At 35.9% G+C, this 14324-nt stretch overlaps 1 protein-coding gene across 12 annotated transcripts in view; it reads right to left on the minus strand.

The window, feature by feature from the left end:
- syne1b (spectrin repeat containing, nuclear envelope 1b) overlaps positions 1-14324 on the minus strand; it is a 121011-nt gene that overhangs the window by 25101 nt on the left and 81586 nt on the right. For all 12 annotated transcript variants that reach the window (XM_051867412.1, XM_051867421.1, XM_051867422.1 and 9 more), the window contains 25 exons: positions 14151-14270; positions 12299-12460; positions 11971-12165; positions 11688-11849; positions 10812-11003; positions 9724-9858; positions 9466-9566; positions 9201-9354; positions 8487-8618; positions 8079-8228; positions 6523-6732; positions 6336-6437; positions 4808-4927; positions 4430-4630; positions 4170-4343; positions 3740-3871; positions 3381-3577; positions 3158-3290; positions 2706-2888; positions 2407-2556; positions 2007-2183; positions 1074-1229; positions 806-961; positions 514-684; positions 291-424 (listed from right to left, as the gene is read on the minus strand). In XM_051867412.1, coding sequence (XP_051723372.1) covers positions 291-424; positions 514-684; positions 806-961; positions 1074-1229; positions 2007-2183; positions 2407-2556; positions 2706-2888; positions 3158-3290; positions 3381-3577; positions 3740-3871; positions 4170-4343; positions 4430-4630; positions 4808-4927; positions 6336-6437; positions 6523-6732; positions 8079-8228; positions 8487-8618; positions 9201-9354; positions 9466-9566; positions 9724-9858; positions 10812-11003; positions 11688-11849; positions 11971-12165; positions 12299-12460; positions 14151-14270 — 3899 coding nt within the window. The remainder of the gene's footprint in view (positions 1-290; positions 425-513; positions 685-805; positions 962-1073; positions 1230-2006; positions 2184-2406; positions 2557-2705; positions 2889-3157; positions 3291-3380; positions 3578-3739; positions 3872-4169; positions 4344-4429; positions 4631-4807; positions 4928-6335; positions 6438-6522; positions 6733-8078; positions 8229-8486; positions 8619-9200; positions 9355-9465; positions 9567-9723; positions 9859-10811; positions 11004-11687; positions 11850-11970; positions 12166-12298; positions 12461-14150; positions 14271-14324) is intronic.

The following is a 14324-nucleotide window of genomic DNA, read 5'->3' on the forward strand; positions in this document are numbered from 1 at the left end:
TTTTTTATAGGTTAGTTGTTTAAAAAAAAAAATGAATAGGTTCATTCAGCAACAATGCATTAAATTGAACAAAACTGACAGAAAATAGTAATAATACTGTTTTTACTGTATTTTAGATCAAATAAATGCAGCCTTAGTGAGACTTCTTTCAAAAACAATAAAAAAATATGAATAATTTCAAACTTTTGAGCAGCACTCTATCTATATGGATAAGCAAATGGGTTGTTATTGTACTGATAGAAAGAATAGAAAGGACACTAAAGAGGCATCAAATTTAGCACCACATGCACCTGGCGTTGATGTCTTTTAGTGTGTTATTGAGAGTGTCAGACACAGACGGGTGACATTCCTCCAGAAGCTGATGTGTAATTGATCCGAACTTTCTCAGGCTGCTCTCTTGTTTCTCAAGCTCCTCCTGCAGGTTCTAAGGATATCAGAATAAAGAATAGGTGTCATTTTTCCATTTCAAATTGATAATTTGCAGAGTAATAGATGAACAGGAACTTGACTTACCTGTAGACTCTCCACCTGCAGTCGTGAAGCCTCCAGAGATCCTGTAAGCAGACGGTAGCGGGACACAGAGTAGCGTCCCTCCGTCAGGTAGCCGTTGATCTCTTCAGACGCTTGTTTGTACTGACTCCACTTGTCCTGGACAGACTTCAGGCTGATCTTGAGCTGCCCGATCTGAGACAAACAAAAACATAAATACATCAATAAATTTCGGTTCAAAACCTTAATTTTCTTCATTTTAACCATTAAATTATGGTCTAATTAAAATGAAATACAAATAAATATATAATAATACCAGGTGGTCCAGATTGGCCCATGTGTTATTCAGGGCTTGTAGAGACTCCATGACAACAGCACAAGCCTCGTCTGTCTTGTTTTGGACAAGGGCACAGGCTTGTTCCTCCACTCTCTCCAGCTCTCTCTCCTTCTCCTTCACCATCTCCTCCATTTCCTGTTACATGTGAGATCAAATAAAAAAAATTGTATTCCGGTGGTGGGGAAAGCCACCTCACAGAGGTCATGTTGAATAAAATAAGACTATGTGTCTGGTCAAATAGACAAACCTGACAGTCTTTGAGTGCGTTCTGTACGGAGGATAAATTCTCAATCCTGTGTTTTCTCTTGAGTCTCTCCTCCTGAGCGTTCAGCCATGCCTGAAGACCCTGAACTTTACCCTCATATTCAACCCAGTGTGCCAACAAGCCTTCCAGATATTGCACCTAAAGCAACAAAAATTAAATGTAACAAATGACACATTCATTCTATTTTATAGTACAATCATTATATACCAAACAGTAACAAAAACAGTAAATTATAAATCAGTGTATATATATTATATGTATATGAGTGATAATTAATAAATTATATAACTTAACTAAAATGCTAAATAAAAAACTAAATCAAGATGTAAACTAAAATCCTATATTTTCATCCCTCAATAACTATTGTTCTTGAAACTTATAGAATCACAATGAACTGTATTAACCTGACAATAAATTATTTAATAGGTAAATTATTTACTTATCAACTTACCTATTTATGTATTACCTATTAATTTACCAACTACCTATTATTGATTCTGTTAACAATATTATATAGGGGGCCTTCAGATATTGTGTTGGTGAGGGCCTTCAAGTAAAAAAGATTGAGAACCACTGCTCTATTAATATTGTTTTAATATATTTTATGGATGTGTACCATCATAAAGCCATTAATATTTTTGTTAATATTCTTCGAAGTACCTTAGAGTAACATGTCGTGTAAATACCATGGCACATAAAAATGGTAATGCCATTTCTAACCATTCCTGTGTCGTCATACTGCTACAAAATCTTTTTTTAAGGGCGATTCTCAATTGCAAACATTTAACATTTAATCAGTGCAATGAGAGATTTTAAAATTGTAATCTTAAATTTCTTAAAAAATTAATATTTCAGAATAAAATTATCTACAAAAAGTCTGTTTGAGAATTGCAGAAGTACGATCTGAAGTCTTACTCTCTCTGTAATGTGTGTCTGCAGTATCTGCCAGCGGCAGTTCATGGCACCCAGTTTCTCAGCGAAATCAGTCTTATCACTGCGTTTGCTCTCCACGTCCGCACCGCTAATCTGGAGTACTGACTGATTTACAAAGTCCACAGTGAGCTGTTTGCAGTTGACGTCCACTCTGAAGCCCTACAGGAAGTAGAGTAAAACAACACAGAGAAAATAGTCAGCACATAAAAACAGGCACTCCACACAAACATACATTCATAGTAATTAGTCTTATGTAGATATACTTCTGACTATCGCCATAAAATCCAGTCCAAATAGCAGTAATTTAGAAGAGAATCACCCACTTATACATGAAGGGCCATTTGTTGACTCTAACAGGGGTAAAACAGAAAAATTATGTCACCTTGTATCGCTGCAGGTACTCCTGGATGACCTTTGACCCAACAGCCCCTTTGAGATTTTCCTCATCCTCTCCTATCACTCTCTCCATCAATGAAATCCAGTTCACAAGCTCAGCAATAGCATGACGGGATGCCAGCTTATCCATCTGAGACTAAAACAAATGAACAATATATCTTTAAAAGACAATAAACTAAGAAAGATCAGACAGGAACTAGAAACCTCAGAAATGAAACTAATCCTATTTGTTGGAGCAGATTAGCCTGTTTAGAGAGCGGCATACTCAGAAGTGCTGGTCTGTACCTGGTGGAGTTTCTCTTGAACTATGGGAATACGGGCAAGTAGTTCGGACCACTGAGAGTCTAGACGGGCGAGTTCAGACCGCAGAGTCGCAGTGTCCATCTTCTTCAGTCTGAGCAGCTGGTTTCCCTCGTTCAGCACTGAGGCCTTTAGACTAGAGCGAGTCTCCACCTCCTTACTGAACTCCTGAACAGAACAAAAGACCACAGATGGAACTGCCTGTATTTTATAGTTTTTAGAATTACTTCCTTATTGACATGCAAGGATCTAAATAATTATGCACAAAAAATAATAAAATAAAGTAAATAAAAAATAAAATAAAACAAAACAAACCAAAAAAACTAAATCATCAGCATTCTGTGAGCCACAGTATGGTTCTTCTGGTGAAATTGGTTGACCAAATGCATCAACATCCCATGTTTGTGATTTCTTAACATTAAGACAGCCTGACTAACCAGAAAAGCAGACAGCTGGTCTTTAACAGTCTCCAGTTCCTGAGGACCAGCAACAGTCTGCGTGTTCCAGAACTCCAAGCGTTCCAGAGCTTCCTGTAGCCAGTGACTCAGTTCAGCAGACTCACGCTTATACCTGTGACAAACAACAAGCACATATCACCATGAAGATTATGGAATAAAATCAATAAAACAATGAATTTCAATCTAAAACTTAGCTCCTGACCTAGTTGAGTGCTTCAGGATGGAGTCCAGGTTCTGTAGCTCTTTGTTGATTTTGGTGGTGTTGTTGAGCCAGTGCTCGCCCAAAAGAGTGAGCTGGTTCTCCAGGCTGGAGCAGCTCACAGCTGACAGAAGATGCTTCCCGTCCTCCAGCACCTGATGCAGCTTGTGTTGGTGCTCCATCAGACTCGCCTTCAGGGCCTTAGGTGAAGATAATGGAAGATCAGATTGGAAAGTCGATCATATACAGTTAGTCTGGTATTATTAGATAATCTATCCTAATATACCAGTCATACCCATGTTGGCAAGTTACTCCAGACATCTCATTTTAACATGCCTGAAGGTATTTACTTTATTATGTACCTGATAGAGCTCTATTCTTTCATTCAGTCTCTCCTCTGTCTCCTCCACCAGGCCGACGCTCGGCAGACTGCCCTCCACAGTCTCAAGCAAACGGTACAGGGTCTTATAGTCCAAGACTAGACGACTCCATGTCTGATAAAGTCACAAACATACAAACAGATATGTATGTCATATGTTGATTTTGCTGCTCAAGAAACATTTCTTATTATTATCAGTGTTGAAAACAATTATGCTGCTTAATATTTTGGTGGAAACCATGAGAATTCTATTAATTCTTTGATGAAGAGAAAGTAAAAAAAACAGCATTTATTTAAAATAGAAGTCTTTTGTAACATTGAAAATGTCTTTACTGTCACTTTTGTCTTATTTGAGAAATCTTACTGGCCCCAAACTTTTGAACAATAGTGTGTATAAATTAAAATCATGTTACCTCTGAGATGCACTCAAGCTCAACTCCTTTTTTGTGCGCTTGCTTAAGCACATCCTGAGCGCGAGCTAGCGTCTCCTCCAGAGTCTGACGCTCACGTGGCAAAACAAAGGCACTAGTTTTCTTGTAGAATGTCTCGGTGAGGACCATGTGCCACTCTAAGCCTTGGAAAAATTCCTGGAAATGAAACATTTGGGCACATGTAATGAAGCAATGTTGCATACATTTTTAACACAAATAAGACATAGTTAAGTTTGGTGTACCTTGTGTTTGTCTAGAAGGTTGTGGACATCCTCTACTGAGCTGGCAATCATCTTCTGGCCAGCGGTCATCTTGTCCTGGGCTGTGTCCACCAGATCAATTAGATCTTGAAGAACTCGTTCATACTGATTCTTTAGTGCCATATTCTGGTTTAGCCCGCTCCGTCGAGAGCCCACCGTCATTACCAGCTCCTCATAAGCATCCTGTCCGGCAGACACATGGATAACTTTGAGAAGACCCAGGTATTTGAGGTCTTAACCACTATATTTTAGAGCTATATTGTCTGATTCTCTTTTTTATAATAAAATAGTGCACAAAAGTGCATGTAATAGTAAAAGTGATTGTTTCACCCATGTTGATGCCAATGATTGGTCCTGTACCTGTAGCTTTAGCAGCTCATTGGTGGAGAACTGGTCCGGGTGTAGCTCCGCCCCTCTGGCTTTCAGCTCTGTTATTCTGTGCTCAAAGTCTTTCAGTGTCTCTTCTACCTCTGCAATAGTCTGTCAAAATAAAAGTGACACAGCGATGACACGAGTTCACAGCGATAACTGTACTAATGTGTTGTTTTTGTTAGCTAAAACAAACTATTTAAATAATTTTTGTATAAAAATTAGATGAAAAACTGAATGTTGAAATAAGTTTTGAGGTACTAAAATTACTTCAACAGTAAATTACTAAAACAATAAAAATAAAGCTGAATTAAAAAAAAAAAAAAAAAATGACAACAGCACATTACAAAATGACCATAACTTAAACTAAAATTAAAATTAAAAATGGAAAAATAAAAATGCTAATTCAAAATATGAATGAATACTATAATATATAAATAATACTAAAATAATGTAAACTGATATAAAACTAAATTCACTGTTAATCCAATGCATTAATTAACTTTGGCTACAGTCATTCTTCAAAATATCTTCTTTTGTGTTCAGCAGAAGAAATAAACTCATACAGGTATGGAACAACTCGAGGGTGAGTAAATGAGGACAAGATTTTCATTTTTTTGTGAACTATCCCTAAATGCTTGCTAAAGACAACAACACATAATTGTAATTTGGATGCAAAACATGTTTGCACTACTTCAACACTTAGTCTACTATTTCCTTAATTAAAGGATATTCCTTGAAACATACATCAACAGGAAAAAACAAATACATTTTTCAAGAAAATACTTCATTGTTCATTTATCAAAACAATGGAATACAATCAATTTGAACAGTGTTCCCTTACAGTAATCAAATTGACCCCTGTACACTGTTGACCCTTTAACCAACACTTAAACCTACCCATATCACCAAACCTGTCTCTAACCTTACTCAGTTCCCACCTCAATAGCAGCAAAAGTGTTTTGCAATAGAACATGAACACAATAAGTACATTGTACCTAACAATTTTTTATTTTTTGGACACAAGTACATAGTAGTCAAAGACACCTAATATAAAGTGGGATCAGTCATTGTTATATTGTTCAATTTTCTGTTGAATATCTGGATCCCTCATAGCTACCAAACACCTTTTTGCATTTCTACATTTGTAAATGTAAAAAAGTGCATTAGGTAATATATGAACTGAAGTTTAATGACATTTGTTAGCATTCAAATGTACATTAACAAATAAGCTTTTAATCAGTGTATAACATCTGTTAAAATCATTTGTAGATTTTTAAGAAGTGGATGATTACATGAATTGAAAGTTTAATGATATAGTAAACATTAACAAGCACATTATCTCATATTTCTAGCTATTTGAATATACATTAACTGATGATCCATTAAGCATTATATAATGTGTTGTTATTTTTTTTAATTTATTTAATTTAATTTATTAATGAAAGTTATTATAAAGTGTTACCGACTTGCCTTAAAGGAACTTTGTTAATAATCAAATATGAACAGTTTTTCTTACTTCAAGCTGTTTAGTTGTTGTGTGGTCAAGAACTCCTGCCATTTTCTGGATAACCTGGAACTTGCTTTCACTAATTGCTGTAAAGAGCTGCTGCAACTCCGTCTGAAAAGAAACAGGAACTAAGATGATGTTGCAGTGCTGAATTAAAATACAGAACTGAATGGTGCCCATCAAGCCGGATTCCCACCTGGAAAGCCGTGAGCTCCCGCATTCTGCTCCGCATGGTGTCACAGCGGTGGTCCAGAGCTGAGTCCAGGGCTCCCAGGCGTCGAGACAGACAGTCGAGAGTGTCCTTCATCAGGGTCTGCTCTTCCTCAGATAGACCCACAGAGTCGCCGATCAGGCCCTGGCTGTGGCTGACCTCCCTGGTCACCTCCGTCACTTCTTTTCCCAATGTCTGCGAGGCAAGTAAAAATATAGGTAAGATATTTATAAATGTGTTTAATTTAATTCTACAGCTCTATCTATAGTATTACTTCTCACTATTGGCAGTATTACGCACTGTTAATGCTTACGCATTAGTGACCCATGAATAGGTACAGAACCGTTCAAGCTTTGGGGGTGTTGATGGATGTGACCTACTCTACTCTACTTTGATCGTCGTTCTGAATCTGATCCAGATGAAGTCTTTGACAAAAAAAGGTGTTTTTCTTAGCTTTTTTGTTCAAAATGTTGCTTTTTTTTTTTTACGAAACTTACATTCAAGTGTTGATAAAAGAATGCATGTAGCTAGTAGTGTTTTCAAAAGTACCAAATTCGATATCAAGTCGGTACTGAAATTTTAAAAATGTGATGCTTTGAGCACTCTTGAGCGGATTCGTAAACACCTCTGATTGGCCACTGTGTTTATGCTCTCATCAGATATGTCTGTGATAGGCTACAATGATCAACGCTTCAAAGCATCACATTTTTAAAATTTCAGTACTGACTTGGACCGGTCCGCTGATAGACGCCTGCTTTCAAACGCTCCCGCTTTCAAAACGCTTTTAAACACTTCCGTGTGCTTTCAAACGCTCTCGTGCGTTGATCGTTGTAGCCAATCACAGACATATATGTTGAGCGCGTGAACACAATGGCCAATCAGAGGTGTTTACAAATCTGCTCAACAGCGCTCAAAGCGTCACATTTTTAAAATTTCAGTTTCAATTTCATCGACGTGGTAACACTAAAAGCTAGAATAATTTTTTTTAAGCAGAGGCTCTGTTATTTCTTTTGATATATATTGTATGTTTAAAATATTCTGATGGCCATGAAATTTTGTGAAAATTATCAAAAATGCTGGCGCTGGCAATTTTAAATAATAATAATTAAAAAAAACGCTGGCAGGGAAAGAGTTTATAAACTTATAACCACCATAAAAGATTATAAATAATACTAAAATAATACTCATTATTAGGAATGCTTAAGTGCTTTAACATTTATATAAACATACAGGGTGCAATAGCCTGTATTTTATCTCTAATTAAAAAGTTTTGTTTTTTATTAAAATAATATAAAACATAAACATTCTTTAATAATATAAATAATAGTTTTAATAATTTAAAATGTATTTTTAAAAGTAATTTAAGTTTCTTAGGTTTACATTATTGTCCAGAAGTCACATATATGAGGCTATATAATATTATATTGTTTAGTGTAAAATGTCTTTAATAAGAAACAAACATCTGGAGAACTGAATGTGGGCGAATATGATGACTCATAGGAATTAGATATTAGCTAGCAAAATTTGCCGCCAGTTCAGACCTCATATGTGGACAGTTGTGTCTCAGCGTTCTCCGTCAGCAGCGCAGGGCCAGAAAACAGTGTGTTCTCCACATCATCCACCCAAGAGGAAGTGGCTGTGACTGCTGAATAAAGCTGCTGCTCCATCAGAATGACCTCCCGCTCTGTGGCCTGTAGAAACAATCACACATTATACACTGTTTACCAGGACACCAACAACGCACATGTTAATATAATAAGCTGTTAAGTTAAGCAATAGGTTGTGCATTTTAGTGATTTTACCATGGCTAAGGGGTGTAAATGTTTATAATAGCAAGTAATACAGTTCTTTAGCCTAAGTGTAGGCTGTTAAGGAACTTACTGTGTTGTTACAACTGTCACAACTGTATGCATTAAAGAGCCAGAACTGATTTATAATAATGATGCTACCTGAGGGGTCATTTCCTTTATTGTCTGACTGAATCCATTGTGCAGGGACATGAGGCTGGACTTGTCCTGGACGCGAGTCTCTCTCTTATAAACCGGGGCGGCAGTCTTCACACAAGCAGTTCTGGAGTAAAACTGTTAGAAAATATAAAACTTTCACAAAACACTTCACCAACAGAGAGAGTTTCCGAGTATTACAACTGTGCTCCAGTTACGCAAGAATTTTAGTATTCCCTGAAGGCAGCCGGGCCGCAAAAAGAATAGTGTTAAAGTTTAAATGTAATGATAGTTGAGAACCCAAATACAGAAAGAAGGAAAGAGAGACTGATAGTAGTATGCAACATAGATTGATAATTAGATTTATGAGAGGAATGCCAAGGTCATAGGTTTGATTTCCAAGGAATTCATGAATTAATCAAATTTATACCTTAAATGCAATGTAAGTTGCTTTGGACAAAAGCGTCTGCCAATTGCATTAATGTAAATGTATACTCACTGTATACAAGTATACACTGTAAATGGATTACATTGAATGTATGCACTTTTATTCATTCATGTCACATTCATTCATGTCACATTTTATAACTAATTAAGCAAACTGCAAAAAAGTTGAAAGGTGATTAAAATTTGCTGACCTAAAATATGCATTTTAATTTAAAATCCTGATGAACTACACTACATTTCAGCTATGTGGAGACTGTAAAGTAATCATTGTACCGGTTGTTTGCTGTCTTGCTCCAGGGTGTTCATGAGGAGCTGTAATTTAGTGGCCATATCTTTTTTAAGACTTTCCCATCTCTTTCTCCTGTGCTTTTTCACGGCCTGACTGTCTCCATCCAGCTCTATATCGGGGGACAGGATCTCCGTCGCACTGCAGAAGATTTGACAGACAGAAATGTAAAGCGAGAGCCAATAAAAGTTTGAGGTAAAAATGATAGGAAACAGTGAGCAGCAGTGAGAGAGAAATGCAGGTTCATGATACCTGGCTCTGACGGGTGAAGCTTGTTGGGTGAGTATTTCCTCTCCACGACTTGCTACAGACTTCAACAGCTTCTTTTGCTCTGCAAGTTGCTCTTCAAGCTCCTGAATTAACATAATATATTATCAATCCTCATTTAGTAGATGCTTTCTTATTTAAAACAACTTACTACAGGTTCAGTCCCACTGGAGGACACAATGTTGATAGTTCTAGATCTATTGTTTCGTCATTTAAAACAGTTTTATTCTTGTAAAATGTTACCTTCTGTTTCTGGAGGGTGTCCTGGTGCTGTAGGCTGCGTGTGGAGCGGGCCTGGGCCAGCCAGTCCTGCATGTTCGGACTCTGGGAGAGACTGGAGTCGGATTCACTGGAGTCTGACGGTTCTTGAAGGGAAGCCTTCAGGAAAGGGAAAATGCAAACATGAGTACTTATAGTGGCTTAATAGCCTTTAATACCAAATTTATCTGGTTGGAACTGAATCAATAAAAAAAAAAAAAAAAAAAAAAAAAAAAAAAATCAAAAGATCATCCAATCATGAATCAAATCATCAGTCTTCATTCTCATATTCCGCAATATTCTTGTGAATAACAGCAGGAAAAGAGGAAGCCATGCATGAGATTGTAGTATTCAGACCCAGTGCTGCTGAATTATTCTGCACATGTGACAAGCAAAACACCTATGATATGATATATTATTACACATGTTCTTTCAGGGCCTCTCAATTCCTCCCAAATTAAAGTCGCCTGCAGGACATAAAAGACAACACTTTAAGAGACAGAGAACCTTATAAAAACCATGTCTGGGTCACATTTGACTCCAAAAGAAAAATTTATATATGTATCTATTATTTGCAATGTAATTATGTAAAATTTGATTTTATTTGACTGTAAAATACCTATTTTATTTTAAAAACTTTAAAAATAGGTAAAAAAAACAAAAAAAAAACAACAACAACAAAAAACAAAAACAAATTGTTTTTATTGCTTTTATGCTTTTTTTTTTAATAAATATTTTTATTCTTACCTGTGAACCATTTTAAGATGCATTTTATGAAAGATGATATACAAATAAAATGTATTATTATTATTATTATTATTATTATTATGTACCATTACAATGTTTTTGGGCATGAAACTTGAGGAAACTTGGAGTACCATATAATACAATTATATGTGGTACATGCATAAGTATCACGATTCATTATCTTGACATATATCAAAGTACTATAGTACTAAACATCTAGCCTGAGTACTTTTTAAAGGGTAATATTTAATTTTTAATGTTCCCAAATGACCCTCTAGAACAAACATGTCTAAGTTTCTAGCCTTGATTCAGAGGTCAAGTCCCACCTGAATGTTGATCTGCTTGTCTTGCAGCATCCTCTGCAGCTCTAGCAGGCTGCCTTTCAGCGTACGCAATTTCCTGGTGAGCTGCTCCGCGTCTTCCCTGTTCTCCGGTCGGCCCTCCAGCAGAAGATTCTCGCTGTGTCTGGAGAGCTCGGAGAGAGCCAGCACCTTCTCTTCGATTTCCAGCAGCATGTTCTGCAGGAGCAACAGAAGCGAGGCCAGCTCAAACATGGTTCTGCAGCTCTGCACAGCCCGTTCTCATTCCAGGACCTTACCAACACCTACAGCACTGTACATTATCCATAATCCCTCACGTGCCATGCTCCCAGTAAATATGCATTCTTTAGGATAACAACAGGAATGCATAAAAGTACTTAAAATTTTATCAAAAATTCACTTGTCAAAGTGTCAAGACACTGCATATGCTTCTAAAAAAAACTCAAGGTGTTTCACAGCGGGACATCTGCCAGTTTGTAACCACCAATGCTGCAGCTACCCTCATGAATATGCAATAAGAGGCAGAACAGAATTCCAGTGAGCACCAATCCTCACACAGGAACCCTCTAATATCCTCAAGATCCATTATAACTGTGAACGGTGCTACACTGAGGCATTTACATAATCTGATTACGGCTCGTGCCACAGACGCTTAAGAATCAAGCCATCTGAATGCTGAGAAGCCTTCTAATACTGCTGTTTACAGATAACAAAACTTCCTGTTCTCTTAGGGGTTAACGAAAACACATTAATTTAAAAACACAAAGCAGGCCTTAATGTCGTGAGGTAACACAAAATAATACATTTTCTTTTTTAGATTAAAAAGTAAATTATAAATAATATATATATATTTTAGTACTTGGCAATAGGGGGCGCTCTAACCTGACAGTCTTTGAGTTGCTCTTCCATGTCTGAGTCCTGAAAGCAGGAAGTGATGTTACCACGAGTGCTCTGCAGCCATTGGTCCAGCTGGTCTGCCTGGTTCAGGTAGCTCTGTAAAGCCTGCGCCTGCTGCTGCTTTTCCACACGTTCACTCAGTCGCTCCTATACACATCAACATAAACATCTATAAATATCTACTGCGCATCTTTAAAGAGTTAAAATGTAATACAATTAATTTTTAAATGTAATACAATTAATTATTAAATTATTATTCAAGGTATACCTCAAGAAGTTGCCTTTTTCCTGAAGCCTTCATGTGGATGGTGGCCATTCTGTCCGCCAGCACAGTGAGTGTGGACTGCATGGCCAACTGATCCGCTGAGTCTGAGTCCACGGCATCAGACATCAGCTCTTCTGTGAAGCTGGACTGAAGTCCATCTATATCATCCTGCAGTCTGATAATTTCCTCCATCTGATTCTGGAGGAATATGGCAGTATGACGGTTTTGGTTTTGTTTTGCTGCCATATTCTTATACAGCTCCTATAGTCTACAGCCGGAGCAAAAGCAACAGAGAAAATCTTTCAGAACTTCAAATCTAGAATCCGCTCACCTGATGTAGGACCATTTGTCTGTCAGGACTGAGATCATGCATAGGGGGCTCGTTTAATCTGGTCTCGATGGACTCCATCTTAGAAGAGATGGACTGTAGAGATCCCTGATAGCGCTGTTGCTTCTCCAAAGCCTCGTAGAGTGTCTTCTGCTTTTCACTTATCTGTAAACATGAAGATAATCAAAAATCAAAGACCAGATTTTTTTTTTTTTTTTATTAGGAGTGCAAAAAATTCAACATACGGTGAACACAAAAACAACAATAAAACAGCAATGATAGTAACAGCAAGCAGAAATGACAAACGGTAATAGTAGAAGTATATATGTAGCAATAGCATGTATAATAATAATGATAATAATATATTGCGATGACGGCAACAGTAATATCAATAATAATAATAACAATAATAATAATAGTAATACTAAAGATGGTGATGATGATAATTTGTGTTGACGGCAATAGTAATATCAATAATAATAATAATAACATTAATAACAATAACAATAATAATAGTGATACTAATACTAAAGATGGTGATGATAATATTTTGTGATGATGGCAACAGTAATATCAGTAATAATAATAACAGTAATAACAGTAGTAATAATAACAATAGTGATACTAATACTAAAGATGGTGATGATAATATTTTGCGATGATGGCAACAGTAATAACAGTAGTAATAATAACAATAGTGATACTAATACTAAAGATGGTGATGATAATATTTTGCGATGATGGCAACAGTAATATCAGTAATAATAATAATAGTAATAACAGTAGTAATACTAAAGATGGTGATGATAATATTTTGTGTTGACGGCAACAGTAACATCAATAATAATAATAATAACATTTATATCAATAATATTAATAATAATATCAATAGTAATACTAATACTAAAGATGGTGATAATATTTTGTGATGGCAACAGTAATATCAATAATAATATAATAACATTAATAACAATAATAATAATAATAATAATAGCAATAATAAAGATGGTGATGATGATAATATTTTGTGATGACGGCAACAGTAAGATCAATAATAATAACAGTAGTAATAATAATAATGTAATAATGAAATAATGACACATACCCAACACATACCACACCTATCCTAGCTTCTGTGTCAGTGTGCATGTCTGTTTATTTATTTATATATATATATATATATATATATATATATATATATATATACACACACACACATACATATATATACACACACATACATATATATACACACATTTTTTTTTTTTTTTTTTCCTCATTCACAGTATGATTGCTATTTGTATATATATGTATGCCTAAGCTGAGGTGGTGCATTAAAAGAAGGGTGTGGTGCATTAAAATCAGCATTCGGTGCATTAAAATCGTGTGTGGTATATGTTGGGTGTAGACTTGATTTAGTTGTATTTATATATTTTAAATATATATATTAAATTATTTAAATTATTAAAGATATTCATTAAACCGTTACCCTCCTTATACTAAGCAAAATATCATCCCATCAACATCATCCTATTACTGCTCTATGTTTCTATGATATTAATAACATTATTAATAACAATATCGTCAATAATAATAATGAAAATACTCATAATATTACTAAAACCTTGTATAAATATGTATAATAATAAGTGAATACATGATTAATTAGGATGAGTGTGCCAGATTTGTAAGAGTTGAATGAGGTCTGATCTGGAGTGTTGTGGTTCCGATATACAGTTGTAATGAGGTGAAAAATATTCTAGGGAGATGTAGTCTGTGAGCAAATTTTTTTGTGGTGCTCACCAGATTTTAAATACTGGTGCATCTGACTTTTGAACACAAAAGACCAACGTACCACATTTTTCAGGGTCTCCCACGAGCGCTGAAGATCATCTAAACTGGCTACAGACTCCAGCGTGGGATTGTACAGCTCCTGGATGGGAGCTCTGGTGAGAGTGGCCCTTCCCATGGACATCTACATAAAGGACAGTCCAAGAGAAAACAATGCAAAATAAAATACTTCATGTTA

Source organism: Ctenopharyngodon idella, chromosome 17, assembly GCF_019924925.1.
Source record: "Ctenopharyngodon idella isolate HZGC_01 chromosome 17, HZGC01, whole genome shotgun sequence".
NCBI classification, from domain to species: domain Eukaryota; kingdom Metazoa; phylum Chordata; class Actinopteri; order Cypriniformes; family Xenocyprididae; genus Ctenopharyngodon; species Ctenopharyngodon idella.